This window comes from Equus przewalskii, chromosome 10, assembly GCF_037783145.1.
Source record: "Equus przewalskii isolate Varuska chromosome 10, EquPr2, whole genome shotgun sequence".
Taxonomy (NCBI): Eukaryota; Metazoa; Chordata; class Mammalia; order Perissodactyla; family Equidae; genus Equus; species Equus przewalskii.
In genome coordinates, this window is record NC_091840.1 from 16,686,431 (window position 1) to 16,704,982 (window position 18,552).

General features: G+C 40.5%; 1 protein-coding gene and 1 long non-coding RNA gene across 7 annotated transcripts in view; one reads left to right on the top strand and one right to left on the bottom strand.

Annotated features, from left to right (window-relative positions):
- LOC139074021 (uncharacterized) overlaps positions 1-18,552 on the top strand; it is a 30,679-nt gene that overhangs the window by 439 nt on the left and 11,688 nt on the right. The window contains exons 2-3 of one of the 2 annotated variants that reach the window (XR_011523309.1): positions 1,225-1,319; positions 14,095-14,223. This is a non-coding gene — a long non-coding RNA (uncharacterized lncRNA). Of the gene's footprint in view, positions 1-689; positions 1,320-14,094; positions 14,224-18,552 lie in introns of those variants that run through there. The other variant, XR_011523308.1, reaches the window with a different exon arrangement.
- Positions 3,466-18,552, bottom strand: part of EFCAB3 (EF-hand calcium binding domain 3) — a 494,329-nt gene continuing 479,242 nt past the window's right edge. For all 5 annotated transcript variants that reach the window (XM_070561747.1, XM_070561748.1, XM_008526773.2 and 2 more), the window contains 4 exons: positions 12,638-12,831; positions 12,096-12,280; positions 6,588-6,710; positions 3,466-3,936 (listed from right to left, as the gene is read on the bottom strand). In XM_070561747.1, the coding sequence (XP_070417848.1) occupies positions 3,610-3,936; positions 6,588-6,710; positions 12,096-12,280; positions 12,638-12,831 (829 nt within the window). In that variant the 3' untranslated portion in view covers positions 3,466-3,609. The remainder of the gene's footprint in view (positions 3,937-6,587; positions 6,711-12,095; positions 12,281-12,637; positions 12,832-18,552) is intronic.

Genomic DNA, 18,552 nt, shown 5'->3' on the forward strand with positions numbered 1-18,552 from the left:
ACACTATTTTTCTAGGGGGAGGATATGAAATGAATTCGGAGAACATGAGGTTTATCTGTTAAATCCAAGGACAAGTTTAAAAAGATTTTATAACCATGTACCTTTTTGAATTATCTATACTCAAGTTTATTTGCACAATCAAGATTGTAATACATACACAATACAGCTTATTAACATATTTTCAGTCTTACATTTCTATTTCGATAATTACTATAAATATTCTCAGAAGAATCTAGGAGAAAGTATGCTGTCAATATAAGATGAGGTTAGTTGAGAAGGCTTCCCGAAGAGTGATGACTACCATTTGGAAGAACAGAAGGGAAGGGTTAATTAGTTCTTAGGGCGGCACTAGACTGGGCACACGGTAACCCTTACTGCACTGCAGATTCTTTTCACAGGCAAGACTAAGGGGAGCAATGAGTCTATACCTCTCCCACCAAAGAAATGAGAACAAGCCTAAACCCTAATCAGAGAAAAATACATGAGTGAACCAAAAAGATAAGATAGTAAAGAACTTGTACTTTATTTGAAGACACAATACTTTTGCCATTCTTATGGTCTTTTGAAACATTTTGAACAAAAGCTCCTTTCCAAAAAACAAGTACAAGGATTTTTATCTTTCTCAAGGCCAGCTGTTTGCAGATAAAGTGGTTGATTTATATTTATTCTTGGCATCTTCTCTCATCTACGGGCTTTTTTTCTCCCCGCACCAAAAGTTGTTAGTGTTCCCAGTCAACAGTCCCAATGCGTATTTTCTTTCTTTTTTTTTTTTTAAAGATTTTTTTCCTCCTTTTTCTCCCCAAAGTCCCCTGGTACATAGTTGTATATATTTTTTTAGTTGTGGGTCCTTCCAGTTGTGGCATGTGGACACCGCCTCAGCATGGCCTGACGAGTGGCACTATGTCCGCGCCCAGGATCCAAACTGGCGAAACCCTGGGCCGCCGCAGCGGAGCGCAAGAACTTAACCACTCGGCCATGGGCTGTCCTCCCCACTGCATATTTTCTTACAGAGAGCTCTCTCTCTGTCTTCACTTGAAGTTACTTACTATATTAGTTCCAAGGGTTACAGCCATTTAAAATGTCAAACAACTTGGCCCTTTTTCATGAAATGTAGTAAAGTATCCTAAACTTAACTTTTATACAATGATCTTTGATTGACATGTACAACTCATTTTTGTCCATTTTTGAAGCACTTAAACTAACTTTTTGGAAGATATTTAATAGATATGTCTGTGAGTCTTCTGTGGAATCAGACTTTATACGGAACTGTTGAGTTCAGCAAGCACTACGTGTGAGAGGAGCTAGGGGTCCCTCTGCTGGTGAGTAGCAAGAATTTTTCAGGCTCAATGGGTGGCATGGGTTCAAAGCATGCAAAGGTTAAAAACTGTCTGGACTATTGCCTTGGGTGTTAACCTCGGACAGGGGTAGTTAATTGTTTCATGGTTTTTTTCAGTTCCAATCAGTGGAAATTCTGGGCTCTGTAAGCATGCACTCTGGAGCTGAAGGGCTGGGGAAGGGATACGGGTGTCCTAATTTGCTCTCCTAAAGGTTTCAGAGACCCTGGGCAGCCTTTGTAGCAGCCCTAGATATTGAATAAGCTGGTTTAACAACTATAATTTTAAAACAGCTTTTGCGGTTTTTTGTACTATTGCAAAATAAATATATGTTTATTGTATAACATTTAGAAGATATAGATAAGACAAAAGAAAATACCCCATTCCACCCTTAATTTAACCCATTAAACACTTTGGTTTATATCCTTCTAGTCCTTTTCTCTAATTTATTTATAGAAATAACTTTTAAGTTAAAATAGCTTCAGAACAAACAGCTTTGTGCCACCCCCTTCCTACAGTTTTATTGAGGTATAATTTACATACAATTAAATTCACCCATTTAAAGTGTACAGTTTATTTGTGCAACCACCATCATAATTAAGTTTTAGGACAACCCCATAAAGTTCTCTCGTGCTTCTTAGCAGTTGTAGTCTGCTTTTAACTTAATAATAGCTTGTGAATATCATTCTTTTGTTTGAAATATTCTTTTACAACATCATTTTAATGACCCTCGTATTGTTTTGTATAGCTGTATCATGATTTATTGGACATTAAGGCTATTTTAAGTTTCTTACTATTAAAAAAATCAACACGATAAACATCCATATAACTAAATCATTTTGTACATTCATGATTATTTCTTTAGGATTAATTTCCAGAAGTGGAAGTGCTGTGTCAATGGTTATAATTAGCTCCATTACAAAGCTCTGTGAGGTCAGGGCATTTTGTCTGTCTGTTCACTGTTGTATGTCCAGGTCAGAGAAGAGGGTCCAGCACCGTATGCAACTCAATAAATAATTGGTGAGTGAACAGCTGAGTACCTGTTGCTGCAGTGTATTCCATCAGAGAGATGTCAATTTACACCGTCATCAACAGTGTGACAATTTAATAGAAAGAATGTATTTCTGTACATTTTAGATTTTCCAGGAGAAATCTACTTTAAAATATTCTATCCTGTTATCCCATTGATCCAAGGAAATATTCCAGAAATTCTGATATTTTGGCATCCAAATTACATCTCTTAAATTGCCTGTTACACTCACAGCCATACCAAAAAAAACCCAACTCTTGTCAAACCACTAATCTTGTTTTTTGGTTAGAAAACATGGTCACTTACTTATAAGGTTAGTTCTTTTTCCTGACATCATAATATTATAAAGAACAGCAAATATATTAGACAGTTTTGACTATTCAAGGTGACACAAAATTACTTCAAGGCTATTTCATTAAACAGTTTTGGGAACCTTCACTAACTTCATTGCTTTTTCCTGGAAAGTTATAATTTTATGTTATAAGCCACTGTCCCCATCAATACAGAACATGTTTTTCCTTTTCCTAAAAGGAAAAAAGCCTGTAGTGGATAATATACTCTTAAATATGATTAAAATAGTAAATTTTATGTTATGTATATTTTTCCACAATAAAAAATTACAACCCCTCCCAAACTTGTAATATAGTTATACATGTGCTTCTTTATTAAATGCATTAAAGAACAACCACCAGTGTAATGGATGAGATCAGCTGTTTTTAAGAGTAAATCTAAGAGATCGGTCTGAAGATGTGTGGCTAAGGAGCCTTGAGAACACCCACATTTAATCAAGGTTTCCTGAGGGATGGTGGTATTATTCCCTGACACTGAAAGGTCATTGTCATTCCCTACCCCTGGCCTCTTTCACAATCAAAACCCTAATGCCACTTACAGTCACGTAATCTCCAGTGCTTCTTGCTGGGAGGGCTGGTAGGAGCTCGGAAGGGTGGCCCTGAGCTGAGGTCGTGCCAGCTTTGCCGTGCTCCTTCCTGCCGCGGCCCAGGCAGTTCTGAGCCAGGTGGGGGCAGCAGAGTGCAGCTGGTGGTTAGGGAAATACCAGAGCGGCATCCATTTACTGGTGAGAATTAGGAAACGGAAACCGTGTTATGACTTAAACGTTTTTACTGGTCAGAATTCAGAAGATGACAATATTTCCAGTTGCTAAGAATGTATTAGACAAAAGCAAGAATAATTTTGATATCTATGAAAAAGTAGTTTCCAACGAGCTGTTTAGAAAACGCAGACATTTCATTGTTGAAATCCTTTGAAACTTTTCCGTTTTCTTTTTCTCCCTGTCTCTGTGTCACATTCACTGATATCCGAAGAGGAAGAGAATACAGAGTTGTGGAAGGAATTTCTATTCACGTAGGCATCAAATAACCTTAAGTCCTTTGGGGAAAGTAATTCTTGGCAAACATTCCAGGACCATGTATAAGTAGAAAAGGTGTCATAAAAGGACTCATTTTTAGTGTCTATCCCAATCAAATCCCCTCGGATCTTCTGCCATAGGTTTAGCATTTCTTTCCGGTGCTCAAGGGCAGTTCCTAAATTATAGGTATCTGTAGCTCTTTTTACCTGTAGTGAGAGAGCAGAAGTTTACGGTAGTTACCCTGAAATATCTGATCTGGGAGCTACAATTCTAGATATCCCAAGTGTTATGTTTCCAGGCTACTTGAAAGTCACTGTGTTTACATATTGAGGACATGTGAGTTAGGAGTTGATGGACAATGAAAGTGTCTTACTTGGGAATAATGAGATAATAAGAAATTTTGTAAGAATATTAAAAACACAGTAGACTAAAATAAGAGTAAATGTGGGATGGAGATAGGCTCTGGGTGGAATAGGAGTGCCAGGGATGGTACTCAGTCCAGCCTAGGGCAGGGAAGAAGCTGAACTGAGTAGGTCCTCAGGATTTGATTAAATTAGGCAGTGGGTGTGATGGGAAGGTGTTCCAGGGAGAGGGGACAGCATACACAAAGGCTCAAAGGCAATAAGCATCCCAGAGTTGGGGGTGGGGGGTACAGGAGCTTTGGTAAGCTAAAGTGTCAAGTTTAAAGTGGGAAGGAAGGAGTGACGAAGGCGAGGTAGGCAAGGTGTTTGCTGTAATCAGGCCCTTAGACTTGATCGCAGTGAGGTTGGGGAGAGCCCTTTCCTCAGTGAAAATCACGCTGTAGCGAGCTACTGTTTCTGATGGAGGTGAGATAAATCCCTCAGTTGGGTGGAGGAGAAAATAGTTGAAAAATCCTGCTATGGTTGATACGGAAGCATTCGTTCTTTTTTTTTTTTTTTTTTTTAAGGAAGATTAGCCCTGAGCTAACATCTGCTGCCAATCCTCCTCTTTTTGCTGAGGAAGACTGGCCCTGGGCTAACATCTGTGCCCTCTTCCTCTGGAAGCATTCATTCTTAAGCAGGACAGTGACATGGTTGGATTTTCATGTTAGATCATTAGCAGCTGTGTGGAGAATGGGTGGAGGGGAGCAGCTGTGGGGAAGGGGGAACAGGTTAGAGGTTGTTGTCTAGGCAAGACCTAATGAGGGCCTCAGTTAAGGAAGTAGTAATAAAATGAAGGGGACAAATTTCAAAAATCTTTGGGAAAATGAGAGTAGCCACATTTGGTGATTGGTGGATGTGACGAGTAAGGAAAAAGTGTAAGTTAAGGATGGCTCCTGGCCTTCTAGTTTCAGTGACTGGTACCTGGTGGTATCAACAGTGAGATACAGAATCCCCAAGGAAGAGCCAGTTTGATGCAGAGGATGATGAGTTTGGTTTTGGACATGCCCAGTTTGATATGCAGAGACAGCAAGGTAGAAGTGTTCATCAGGCAGTCAGTGAGATAAGATAGAAGTACCAGAAAGAAGTCTAGGCTAGTGACAGTTGAGTCATCAGTATCTAGGTGGCAGCTGAAACAAGGAGGGTAGACTGAGATAGCTCCGAGAATACCTGCCCTGGCTGTCCCTTCACTTAGTGCACACAGCTCCAATGTTCTGCTGTGACTGGGGTACAGTGATGCCAAATCATTGGTCTTCTCAAGGTCCTTATCCCTTTAGGCAGCTGGAGGCCTTTGGCTATCAGCAGCTTCCATTTACTCCAGTGTGAATGTAGGCCATGAGGAGATACAGGTTGGAGCCCACTCCTTCATATTTTTGTGGCATGAAGCACTGACCATCTCTAGTTCCATTTATCCCAATGTGTTACTACTGCTCATTTCCTTCTCCGTGTCTTCCACCCTCACTCCAAGCTCACGGAGGGTAGGAACTGTGTTTTTTATTCTGAGGTATCTCCTAATCCTAGAACTTGGTTAACACTGGATAAATATTTACTGAACAAATGAATTAATTAGGGTATATAAAGAGAAGAGCATTAGGACCAGACCAGAAAACTAGGAAATATTAAGACTTAAAGGATGAACAGTTAGGAAAGAGTAGAGAGAGGAAAGGACCCAGAGCTACAAGGAGAATTGAAGATGCAGTATTGTAAAGGCCAAGGAAGTAGAAAGTGTCAAGGAGAGCTTAAGCATTCGTGTCAAAGGCAGAAGGGAGTAGCATAATATAAATACACCCCAGTCTGTCTCTGTGGAGTACAAAAGTTGCTAAGAAGTCAGGGCACAGAAGTAGACAGGCAGCATAGAGTTGTGGTTAAAAGTGTGGATTCTGGAGCCAAGTTGCCCATTTTTATAATTCTGGCTCTACTACTTCCTAGCTGTGTGCCTTTGAGCAAGTCGCTTAACCTTTCTGTGCATATCTGTAAAGTGGCAAGGAATGATAACAGTGCCTACCTCAAAGGATTATTATGCTAAGTAAATGGATTAGTACCTGTAGAGCACTTGTAAGGCACAGTGTCTGGCACCTAGGGAGCACACTCAGACTATTCTTCTTCTTTTAGCTGCTATAATAAAGATCCTTTCACTCATCATGATTCCCTGAGTACACCACTCACTGTGACTGCCAGTTTGCTATCTTAACTAGTTGCTATTTCCAGCATGGAACAAATGAATGTCCCAGAAACGATGCTGGCTATGGCTCCATAGGTGATTAGCAGGATGAATGATAACAATTAACATCTGAATCCATTCGATTACAGAGCAAGAAACGTCATTACAATGGGTAAAAATAAGTGATCGTGTCTTATTTTAAAGACATAGAGCAGGAAAAAACTCTTCGTTTTATGGTTGTAAGCACTGAAGTGGAAAATGCTTTCTGGGAAGGCATTCAACGGTGAATACTCACGTGCTGTTTAATAGCAGCTGCATCAGTCACTGTCCAATTCTGCTTTTTCTTGAGGATTTGGTCAATGGCAAGGATGTCAGTTGGATAGCCTGAGTTCGGCTCGATAGGCTTTATATTTGCTGCCTTTATGCACATTTAAAAGAGAAGATTAGTAATATATTTTAGTTTGAATTACACAACAAAGACATAATAAACAGAAGTATATTGTATTATGGAAGAGTTTATATATGATTTATATATATGTTTATTGCTAAACCACTTAGTTGTTTTGGGGCACCTGGTATAGTGCCATGCACATGTTTCAAAATTCAAAAAGTATGATGAGTATACACTGCAATCTCTCTGCTGCTTTTGTCTCCCACCGCCTAGTTTCCCTTTCTATAGGCAACTAGTGTTATTATTTTCTTGGGTTTCCTTCCAGGACATTTTACAAGAAAAAAAATACGTATTTCATACTTATTTTTCCTTCTTTTTACACAAATAATAGTGTACTGTACGTGCCGTTTTGTATCTTCCTTTTTCCACTTGGAAATCTTTCACATCATCACGCTAAGAGTTTCTTAAGTCATTAAAGTGACTGTAGAATATTTCATTGTATGAAGCATAATTTAACTAGTCCTATTAATGGTTATTTAGTCGTCCCCCCCCCGCCACCCAATCTTTTGCTAGGAGAAATGACCCTGTAATGAATTACCTTGTATGGGTGGCATTTGGGATATGTGCAAGGATATCTGTGTATCCCTGATAGTATACCAGGAGTGGAATTGCTAGGTTAGGAAGGTGGCAAAATATGCACCCTAAATTTGCCACTTTGGCAGAAGAGTTATTTTGAGCTAAAGGCACTTGAAAAACAGCAGGTGTAAGATGGGCACTCTGATCTCTCCTTTTCCTTCCTGAATGCAGGAGATAAAACCCTTATATGGAGGATGTCCCCCTTGCACCAGGAGGCAAGTCACATTCATATCACTAGGGACAGAGAGTCAAGGCAGAGAGAAATCTGTACAAACAAACCATGTTAAACTAACCCCTTATCTTCCTACTCACTTCCCCACTCAGTTAACTATCCCAGCCCAAGCCCCTTTGCCTGGACACATTTTCACAATTTACTACTCTTTGTCCAATTCAGTCTGTAAGTGTTCAACTCTAACTGCTTCTTTGGGTCTTCATTCTCTTGTGGGGACTCCCTTGTACATATAACATTTAATAAAAATGTGTATGCTTTTCTCCTGTTTATCTGTCTTGTGTTAATTCTCAGGTCCAGCCAAGGACCCTAGGAGGGTAGAAGAGAAATTGTACCTCACCAACACTAAAAAGGTCTCTCATTTTGGTAGATATTGCCAAATTTCCTCTGTAGAGGTTAAACCAATTTAAACTCCTATCTGCAATTTATGAGTGCCCCGTGTGTCTTCCAGTTTTTGATCTTGGTCAATCTAATATGGAAAGATAGTATCTCAGGGTAGTTTTAATTTGGATCTTTTATGAACAGTGAGATTGAATATCTTTTCGTGTTTCTGAGAACTGTCTGTTCATATCCTTTGCTCATTTTTATACAGGTTGTTTTTTTTCCTAATCAATTTGAAGCTCTTTGATGTATTAGAGACATTAACTCTTTGTGTTATGAATTGCAAATTTCACATTTGATTATACAGAGACTTTTGACCTTGAAGTAGTTGAATTAATCTTTTTCTTTCTTTCTTTCTTTTTTTTTGGCTGAGGAAGATTTGTCCTGAGCTAACATATATTACCAATCTTCTTCTTTTGCTTTTTGTGCTTGAGGAAGATTAGCCCTGAGCTAACATCTGTGCCAGTCTTCCTCTATTGTGTATGTGGGTCGCTGCCACAGCATGGCTGGATGAGTGGTGTAGGTCTGTGCCCAGGATCCAAACCTGCGAACCCTGGACCCCTGAACCAAAGTGCGCCAAACTTAACCACTACATCACTGGGCTGGCCCTATGAATTAATCTATTAAAAAAAATACTTTTGTGTCATAGTTATGAAGCCCTTCCCAGAATTTATTTCAGTATTTTAAGATTTCTTTTTTTCTCTTCTTCTCTCCATTTTTTCCTTTTACATTTATATCTTTGCTCCATTTGGAATTTGTGTAAGGTATGAGTTATGAACCTCATTTTTTTCTCAGATGGCTACCCAGTACACTATTTAATGAATAATCTATCTTTTTCCTGTAGTGTTGAAATGTCACATTTCTCTTAAATTAAAACTTGCGGGCCGGCTTGGTGGCGCAGCGGTTTAGTGCGCACATTCTGCTTCGGCGGCCTGGGATTTGCCAGTTTGTATCCCCGGTGTGGACATGGCACCGCTTGACAAGCCATGCTGTGGTAGGCGTCCCACATATAAAGTAGAGGAAGATGGGCACAGATGTTAGCTCAGGGCCAGGCTTCCTCAGCAAAAAGAGGAGGATTGGCAGCAGTTAGCTCAGGGCTAATCTTCCTCAAAAAACAAAAAACAAAACAAAAAATCCTCTCTCTATATCTTTATCTATTTTTGCACTTTCTATTTTGTTCTTTGGATCTATCAACTTCCCTTACCACACACTATTTTAATTATTGAGACTTTTAAATATGCCGTAATATTTAGTAAGGTTAGTCCCTGTCTTCATTAAATTTTTCTTTCAGATTATTCTGACTGTTCTTGGTTATTTAATTTTTTTGTATGAACCAGATTGTTTAGTTATAAAAATCCTTTGAGTAAATTTTAAAAGTCACATTAAAGTTATAGATCAAATAAGAAAGAATAATATCTTTATGATGTCAAACATTCTTTTTTCTTTTAGGAAGATTAGCCCCGAGCTAACTGCTGCCAATCCTCCTCTTTTTGCTGAGGAAGACTGGCCCTGAGCTGACATCTATGCCAATCTTCCTCTAGTTTGTATATGGGATGCTGCCACAGCATGGCTTGATGAGCCGTGTGAAGTTCCGTGCCCGGGATCTGGGCCTGCAAACCCCAGGCTGCTGAAGCAGAGTGTGTCAACTTAACCACTACACCACCGGGCTGGCCCCTAGTTATTGTGATTTTAAATAGGGTGGTTAGAGAGGGATTCCTGAAATTTGAATCAAGACCTGAAAGAGGTGAGGGAGACAGCTAAGCAGATGAGGAACAGCATTTGAGCAGAGAGAAGAGCAAAGCTCAAGACCATTAGATGAGAGCATGTCTGCTATGTAAGAAGAATAGTAAAGAGGTCGTGTAGATGGAGTGGAATGCACTGGACAGTAAGCAGTGGAAGATGAAATTGTTAGGTAGGCAATGAGGATCTAGATCTGTGATGTCCAATAGAAATTTCTGCAAGTTAGAAATTCTGCAAGATAGAAAATTTTATATTTCTGTGTTGTCCAATATGGTAACCATTAGCCATATATGGTTATTGAGCATTTGAAATGTGGGTAGTGCGACCAAGGAACTGAATTTGTACTTTTATTTAATTTAAATTTAAATAGCCACTGTGGCTACCGTTATTGGAAGATTCAGGTTTAGATTGTGTAGGACCTTGTAAGTTATTGTAAAGATTTTGGCTTTTACTCTGAGTGATACGAAAGCCATTGGAGAGTTTTGAGCTGATTTTAACAGAACCACTTTGGTTGCTGTGTTGAGGGGACAAAGGTAGAAGCAAAGGGGACCATTTAGGAAGCTAGCGACACTATCTCTGCTGAGATGATTATAGACAATCCAGCGTGCTCTCAATACATAAAGAATTTGTATTATAGTTTAATCCAAAAAATACTGAGTCTTCTCTGGGCCAGGCTCTGTTCTAGATGATAGGGATACCTCAGTGAAAGAAATAAAGTCCTTGCCTACATGAACCATATGTTCTAGTTGGAGAGATTGACAATAAACAGATAAGCATCACAGATGGAGGGTTCAGTGTTGGAAAATAAGTTTAAAGGGGAATAAATGTCCTCTTATTTCCATCTTGTCAGTGATATTTGCCTGTGGCGTGACTTCATCTGGAGAGATAAAGACAAAGTCTGAACTTGAGGTCATTTGTGACTGTGATACTTCTCTGGGAGTCTTTTTTCTTAAAAAAATTTACTTCATTGTGATAAGATCACTTAACATGACTTACCCTCTTAAATCAACTAGATTTTTAACAAAGTTTTTAGTTAAGAGGTTTACCTCAACACATTTTTTAGTGTGCAATCCAGTATGGTTAACTCTAGGCGCGATGTTGTATGGCAGATCTCTAGAACTTATTCATCTTGCACAATTGAGACTTTATGCCCATTAATTAGCAACTCCTCATTTTTTCTCCCTCCTCCAGCCTCTGGACTCTTAAACCCTATGCCTGGGGGGGCCTTCTAGGGGTTTCATAGTGATGTGAACAACATGTGGCCCTCTGGAACCCAGAGATACCCCACAGGGTGGGCTGGTCTCCAGTCAAATCTTGATCCTGTTGCTCAGGCTGGGAGGCCTGTGACAAACCTGGGATAAGGCCAGAGCTTCCTGAGAGAATATCCAGAAACTAGGGCATACTTGCCTGAGACCTTAAAACTCATGATGACAAAGTGTATCTTGGGAAGGGGCAAATAGATTAGAGGCAACAGAACTTGAAGAAGGGCCAGAAGGTGCAGCTGGAACTATAAATGGCGCTTGATCCAAGGGCAGGATGGCTCCTCCATCACTGCGTTGCTCCATTGGGTTGTGGACCTGATCCTCTCACCCAATGCTGTCTGGCCCAGCTGCAATCTGGAGCCAGTTGAAGGAGTCTAAAATGTAGCTTTTGGTCTCTGTGTTAATGGGAGAGTGGTTGGAAGTGGGACCTGAGAGCCTTTTTATCATGATTCTTTTATTCCCCACCCCCACCCCCACTCCCAAGCCTAGGATTGTATTTTTTTTTTTTTTTAAAGATTTTTTAATTTTTTTCCATTTTCTCCCCAAAGCCCCCTGGTACATAGTTGTATATTCTTAGTTGTGGGTCCTTCTAGTTGTGGCATGTGGGATGCTGCCTCAACGTGGTTTGATGAGCCGTGCCATGTCCGCGCCCAGGATTCGAACCAACGAAACACTGGGCCGCCTGCAGCGGAGCGCGCGAACTTAACCACTCGGCCACGGGGCCAGCCCCCTAGGATTGTATTTTTCAGTAAGTTTAACTGTTTGTTGAAATTAAATGAAATATTTATACCTGGGCTTAAATTTAGAAAGATGGCTATGGAATCTGATTTGAAATATAATGATTGAAAATACTTCTTTAATATATATATATATATATTTTTGGTGAGGAAGATTGGCCCTGAGCTAACATCAGTGGCAGTCTTCCTCTGTTTTGTATGTGGGACACTGCCACAGCATGGCTTGACAAGCAGTACATAGGTCTGTGCCTGGGATCTGAACCCATGAACCCTGGGCCATGGAAGTGTAGCGTGCGAACTTAACCACTATGCCACTGGGCCAGCCCCTATAATGACTAAAAATATTTGTCATCAAAAAGCATGTTACTAGTTAAGTTAGAACTTAAAAACCCAAGTATTAAGTGATGTGACATAATCTAAATCTCACCTGTGTTTTCCAGTCTCTTTTATGGAAAAAATAGTTCTCAAAGAAATTCAGAGGCTCCTTTCTCCTTAGCATTTCTAATTTCTGTAGGTCTCTGAATGGCTTTCCCATTACCACCCCATCCACATTAGGAAACAATGGAAAGATGGGTATTTTTGAATATGGGCTATCTGAAGGAGGATTGCATCCTAAAAAGATAAAAAAATGGTATCAAAAATAATATATGAAGAAATTCACATAAAATACATATATCTGGTGCCTGTTTTGCTCTTTGTCTATTCTTCTCTTCATTGGCCACAATCCTCCTTCTTCACTCTCCTGCTCCCACCCCCCACCAATCTACAGACTCTCGGCTTTATCCAGGTGTCTGACGATTCAGGTAAGATGTACATTTGCTTTCAAATGATATCTAAGTGACAGAGACAAGTCACTCAGCATAGGCTGTGGTCCTGCTCTTATAGCACTTGGCCTCTGGTATTTATTTATGACCAGTGATATACAAATAAATCCTTTACGACAGTGGGGAGAAGACAAATGGCTCTTACTCTTGAGCTCTTCCAGAAATTTAAGTAAATCCTTTTCTTTCATTATTGCGATCCGGGCAGCACTAGCAAAGGCAGCCGTGCTTGAGCTTGGAGGTGTGCATATGTCTGGCTTAAGTCTCCTTTTTCCATAACCCATAGCATAGGGACTCCATAATATTCCTGAGGTGGTCTCCTGGAATTTTCTTCGGAAATAGCTAAAAAAAAAAGTAATCCAGAAATGAGTGTTGGACAAAAAGGAAAACAAGATCAAGTTGCAAGTGATATATGCTGAATAAATTTATTTTAAATTTAGTTTGCATATTCATTCAATATTATTTATTGAGTGCCTGTTCCTATGACATTTACAGACTATCTACCGATACTTTCCAAGGCTATTTGACTATTTTTATATATGTCGTCCCTGGGCTTTGGCTTCCTTCCTCCTGCCCATGACCTCCCAGTGTTGTCTAGAAAAATACCTCTCGATTATGATCCTTGACGAACTCTTGAGTGGTACCAGCTGGAATACAAACATGAATCATGCCTACTATTATATTACTTTGTGTTGGGTGTTAAAATGTAACTTTTTAAAAATTAAAAGACACTCTCATTGTAGAGAACTTGGAAAATATAGAAAAGTATAAAGAAGAAAATATTACCAGTAATCTTACTATCCACAGTAAATCGCTATTGATTGCAATTCTGTGTGTGTGTGTGTGTGCATGCACATGTGTGTGAACAGATTTAGGAGAAATATTACTATGCATTTTAGGTTATAATCCTTAAGAATAAGTACAGCAGGCTATGTATGATAAGGGGCTCTAATTCACAGTACAAACATCCACAAAGGTATAAACATCCAATTTACAAACACGCATGCTTTCAATATTGGTGACAGATCGGATACCACTGAACTGTTTTCTTTGTCCATGTGTTTGTTCACATTCCACATATGAGTGAAATCATGTGGTGTTTGTCTTTCTCAGTCTGGCTTATTTCGTTTAGCATAATTCCCTCCAGGTCCATCCACGTTGTTGCAAATGGGATGATTTTGTCTTTTTTATGGCTGAGTAGTATTCTATTGATATACCAGGTCATATTTATACCTAACTGCTGCCTTCCCTGCCTCCCTTCCTAGCTTCCTTCCCTCCTGTTTTAATTTTTCTTTAATAACACAAGTTTTCCTTAAACATCTCTGGATCTTTGGATATCTATATTTAAAAGTGAGAGTAAGCACTCTTTAATAAGGTCAATTGGAAGCTGTTTGGTGTGGTGGGTCTTACTGAGTGGCAACTTCACTGTCAGGTAATTGGTTGGAGCCTTGTTTCATCAAGAAACTTTTTATTTATTTATTTATTGAGGAAGATTAGCCCTGAGCTAACTGCTGCCAATCCTCCTCTTTTTGCTGAGGAAGCCTGGCCCTGAGCTAACATCTGTGCCCATCTTCCTCTACTTTCTATGTGGGACGCCTACCACAGCATGGCTTGCCAAGCGGTGCCATGTCCGCACCCGGGATCCGAACTGGCGAACCCTCGGCCACTGAGAAGTGAAACATGCGAACTTAACCACTGCACCACCAGGCTGGGCCCTCGAGAGACCTTTGAATTGTGAGTATCTGTGGGTTTTTTCTCTTTTCATCAATTTTCCTGGGGAGGGATCCTCTGATAGTGTACCTGAGTGCCATAATTCTAGCTGTCAACACATTGAGACCTCGGGAAGGGGAAGGTGGCTGGTAGGGGTCTCGCCAGTCAGTAAGTGGACTTCCATGTAATACCTTGCTTTCACGATGATACCTTCATCTCAGTTATGTCTGATATCCATGAGTCCAAACAATCTTCCTGGTACAACCTCTTCAGAGAGTTAACTGCCAGGGCAGTCACTTGGTTGTGTGGGGTTAGGGAGAGGGATCTAACTAGTTAACTAGTTTTTCTGTTTTGGGCTCCCTTGCTCAACCCCCAGCCCCCTCTCCCCACAAAGGTTCCTGGTGTTCAGCTCCTGAGCCTTCCAAGGGTTCTGCAGTGAGAATTGGCTTGCTTCTTGACCTTCTCTACTGCAGGTACTTGAGTTTCAGCCTCTTCGGATCTCACTAGCCAGTAAACAGTCATCCATTTCCTTTCCACCTTCCAAAATTATGTTGATATCTCTTGTCAGCTGTTCTCCTTGCTTCTGTGGGCTTATGCCCTCTAAAATACTTTTACTATTATTTTAGTGCAATTTCAGAAGGAAAAAGAGGTAAAAAAATGCATTTATTCTAATATGTTTAACCTGACAGCTATTTTTTAATCCTCTAAAATTTGGCTTTCCTCCCATCATCCTTTTGGAAAGAAGGTGACATAAGATTTCTTAACTACTAAATCTTATTCTGTCCATTTAGTCCTCATTTTACCTGGACACACTTTAGCATTTAATACTGGTGGAAAGTCTATCCCTTTTTGAATTTCTCTTTGGCCCTGGCTTTCCAATTCCACACTATCCTGGTTCTCTTCTTGACTACTAATATTTCCTTTGCTGACTCCTTTTTCCTCCCATTCCATAAATATGAGCATTCCTTATGATTCTGTCTTCAGTCCTCTGCTCATTTTTCTCTCTCTCTCCTCTTTCTTCATTTTATTGAGATTCATGGCTTGTTATTTCCTCCATATTAACAGTTTCTAAGTCTATATCTTCACCCCAATCTTTCTTTTATGTTTTACTTCTACGTTTCAAACTTATTGTGGGACATTTCCACTTAGCTGCCCTACTCTCAGTTCAAATATTGCCTGTCTAAAATCTTCCCTTTCCATCCCCCTACTCTAACATCATACTAACTATTTGTTAGTTCCTAGTCATTCAGACTGAAATGCTGCTGTTAATCTTGACTCACCCTTTTCTGCTTCACTTTAAAACCTCAAATCTTAGGTTTTGTGGCCTTCCTTTGCTTCCATTCCCTTTGCTTCCTCTCCTTTCCAGGACTTTTCCCCTGTTGCCAGAGCTATTTCTTTCATATCCTCACTTGTCCCTTGGTCATCAGTCTGTCTTTATAACAGACTTTTCTACATACCACTTCCACATTAAACTTACTTCATCCCTTTATCGAATTCTTTCTTCCCCACTGCTCCCCTCCTCCAAGACTTTCAATGGCTCCCCACCGCTCAGAGTAGATTTTCTATAATCTGGATCCAGTTCACATTTCCAACTTTATCTCCTACTGTTTCTCTTCACAAACCTCATGTTCTAGCCAAATTACCTGCTCACTGTTCTGTAAATATCAAATGCAGTCTGTTTTCTAAATCTTTTTTTTCACAACATTCTCTTGTTGGACTACCGAATAGATAATTAATAGCTGTATGACCTTGGGAAGGTCAATTAAATTTAATGAATATTGAGTGCCTATGTGTTCCATCCTTTGTGCTAGGTGCTGGGAAAATAATGATGAATAAACCTGACATGGTCCCTGTCCTTCCAGAGCTCGCAATCTAATGGAAAAGACTGCCAATTAAACATGTAATTTCAAAAGTGCAAAGTGCTGTATGATAAGGAAAGAGAAGCATTTGGGAGGGGAACCTGATCCAGACATAGGAGTCAGAGAAGGCCTCTTAGAAGGAGTGACTCCTAATTGGAAGCTGAAGGATAAGAAGGAGTCAGCTTAGCATAGATAGGTATAGTGGATTGAACTGTGTTTCCCAAAAGATATGTCCAAGTCCAAACCCCTGTACCTCTGAATGTGGCCTTATTGGGAAATAGGGTCTTTGCAGATGTAATGAAATTAAGGCTCTTGAGATGAGATCATGCTGGGTTTAGGGTGTGCCTTAAGACCAGTGACTGGTGTCCTTATAAGAGAAAGGAGAGGGAGCTTTGAGACACATAGGGAAGAAGGCCATGTGAAAATAGAGGCGGAGACAGGAGTTATGCTGCCACAAGTCAAGCAATGCCAGGAGCCACCAGAAGTTGGAAGATGCAAGGAAGGATTCTTTCCTAAGGTTTAGGAGGGAGTGTGGCCCTACTGATACCTTTCTTTTGGACTTCTGGCCTCCAGAACTGTGAGAAAACAATTTCTGTTTTTTTTTTTCTGCTTTTTCTCCCCAAAGCCCCCCAGTACATAGTTGTATATTCTTAGTTGTGAGTCCTAGTTGTGGCATGTGGGATGCCTCCTCAGTGTGGCCTGATGAGTGGTGCCATCTTCACACCCAGGATTTGAACTGGTGAAACCCTGGGCTGCTGAAGCAGAGCACGCAAACTTAACCACTAGGCCACGGGACCAGCCCCATGATTTCTGTTGTTTTAAGCCATGAACTTTGTGGTAATTTTTTACGGCAGCCCTAGGAAACTGATACAAGAGGGGAGAGAATGTTTAGGCAAATACTTGGAGGTTAGGGAGCATGGAGTATTTGAGGACCTGAACCAAATTTAGTATAGGATGTGACTGGGGAAGTTACAAGAGATGAGACTGGAGGGTCAAGCAAAATAAATGACATATCATGAAGGACTTCGAAAATATCATGTTAGGTTGGAACTTTTTCAGAGGGACATGAGAGGCCATTGTAGGGGTTTTAGCAGGTAAATGATAGGATTAGATTTGTGCTTGGTACTGAAGGCACTCAATAAATATTTTCTAACTGAATGTTGGATTATTCTGGTTGCAATGTGGAAAATAGGTAGAGAGGGCAAGAATGGGGGCAGAGAGACAAGTAGGGAGATACTGCAGTAAGTCCAAGTGTAAGAAGATAGTGACCTACACTAGGATGGTTTCTGTGGGGACAGAGAGAAGTGTATGGATTTGAGGCATGTTTAGGAGTTAAAATAGACGGGATTTTGTGATTTGTTGTATGTGGGGAGTGAGAGAGCAGCAGCAGCTGAGGATGTTGGGCCTTCAGCTCAGGCAATTGGATAAACACAGCGAGACAGTGGAGCTATGCACTGGGATTTGTAACCCAAGTGGAAGAACTAGTAGAAGCGGGGCTAGGAGGGAGGAGATGAGCTAGCTTCTGACATTTTGGGTTTGAGGTACCTATGGGACTGTCTAGCAGGCAAATGGGAACTCGAGAGGGGGATCTTGGCTGGATATACAGCTTGAACTTCTCTAGGCCTCATTCTCCTTGCCTGGAAATGGGGTATTGGAACCTACCTCACAGCGTGGATTAAATTAGATCATTCATCAAATATTTACTGAATGCCTGGTATGCCAGGCATTTTTCTAGACACTGGGGATGTAACAGTGAATAAAACAGACAAACAATAATCCCTGCTCCCATGGAGCTTACAGTCTAGCATGAGAAAACAGATAACAAACAAAATAAACTAGTAAATTATATAGTATGTTAGAAGGTGATAAATAATATGAAGACAAATAAAGCAGAGAAGGGGAGACAGAGTGGCAGGAGGATTGCAGTTTTGAATAGGGCGGTCAGAGAAGGCCGTGCTAAGAAGATGACATTCGAACACAGACCCGAAGGTGGTGAGATAGTGAGTCATATGGCTATCAGGGCGAAGAGCATTCCAGATAGAGGGAACAGCAAGTACAAAGGTCCTGAGGTGGGACCATGTCTGGTGATTTGAGGAACAGCCAGGAGGCCAGCATGGCTCCAGCAGTGTAAAAGCAGATGAAGTCAGAGAGGTCAAAGGTGAGTTCAGATCACATAGAGGGCCAGAGTCGTGTAAACACTGGCTTATATTCTGAGGGAAATGGATTTTGAAAGTTTTGAGCAGAGGAGTGACATGCTCTGATAACATTTTCAAAGGATTATTTGGTGTTGTAGGAGTCAAGGGATCAGCTAGGCAGAGAGAGTATTGAGAGTAGACTGTGGGGCGGGCAAGGCAGGGGAGGGAAGTCAGAAGGTGCAAGCAGGAAGAACAGTTAGAAGACAACAGTCCAGGGAAAAGCTAATCTATGTAAAGTGCTTGCTCAGAACTTTACACTTGGTAAAAATCTCAAAAAATGATATAATCAACTCTAAGAA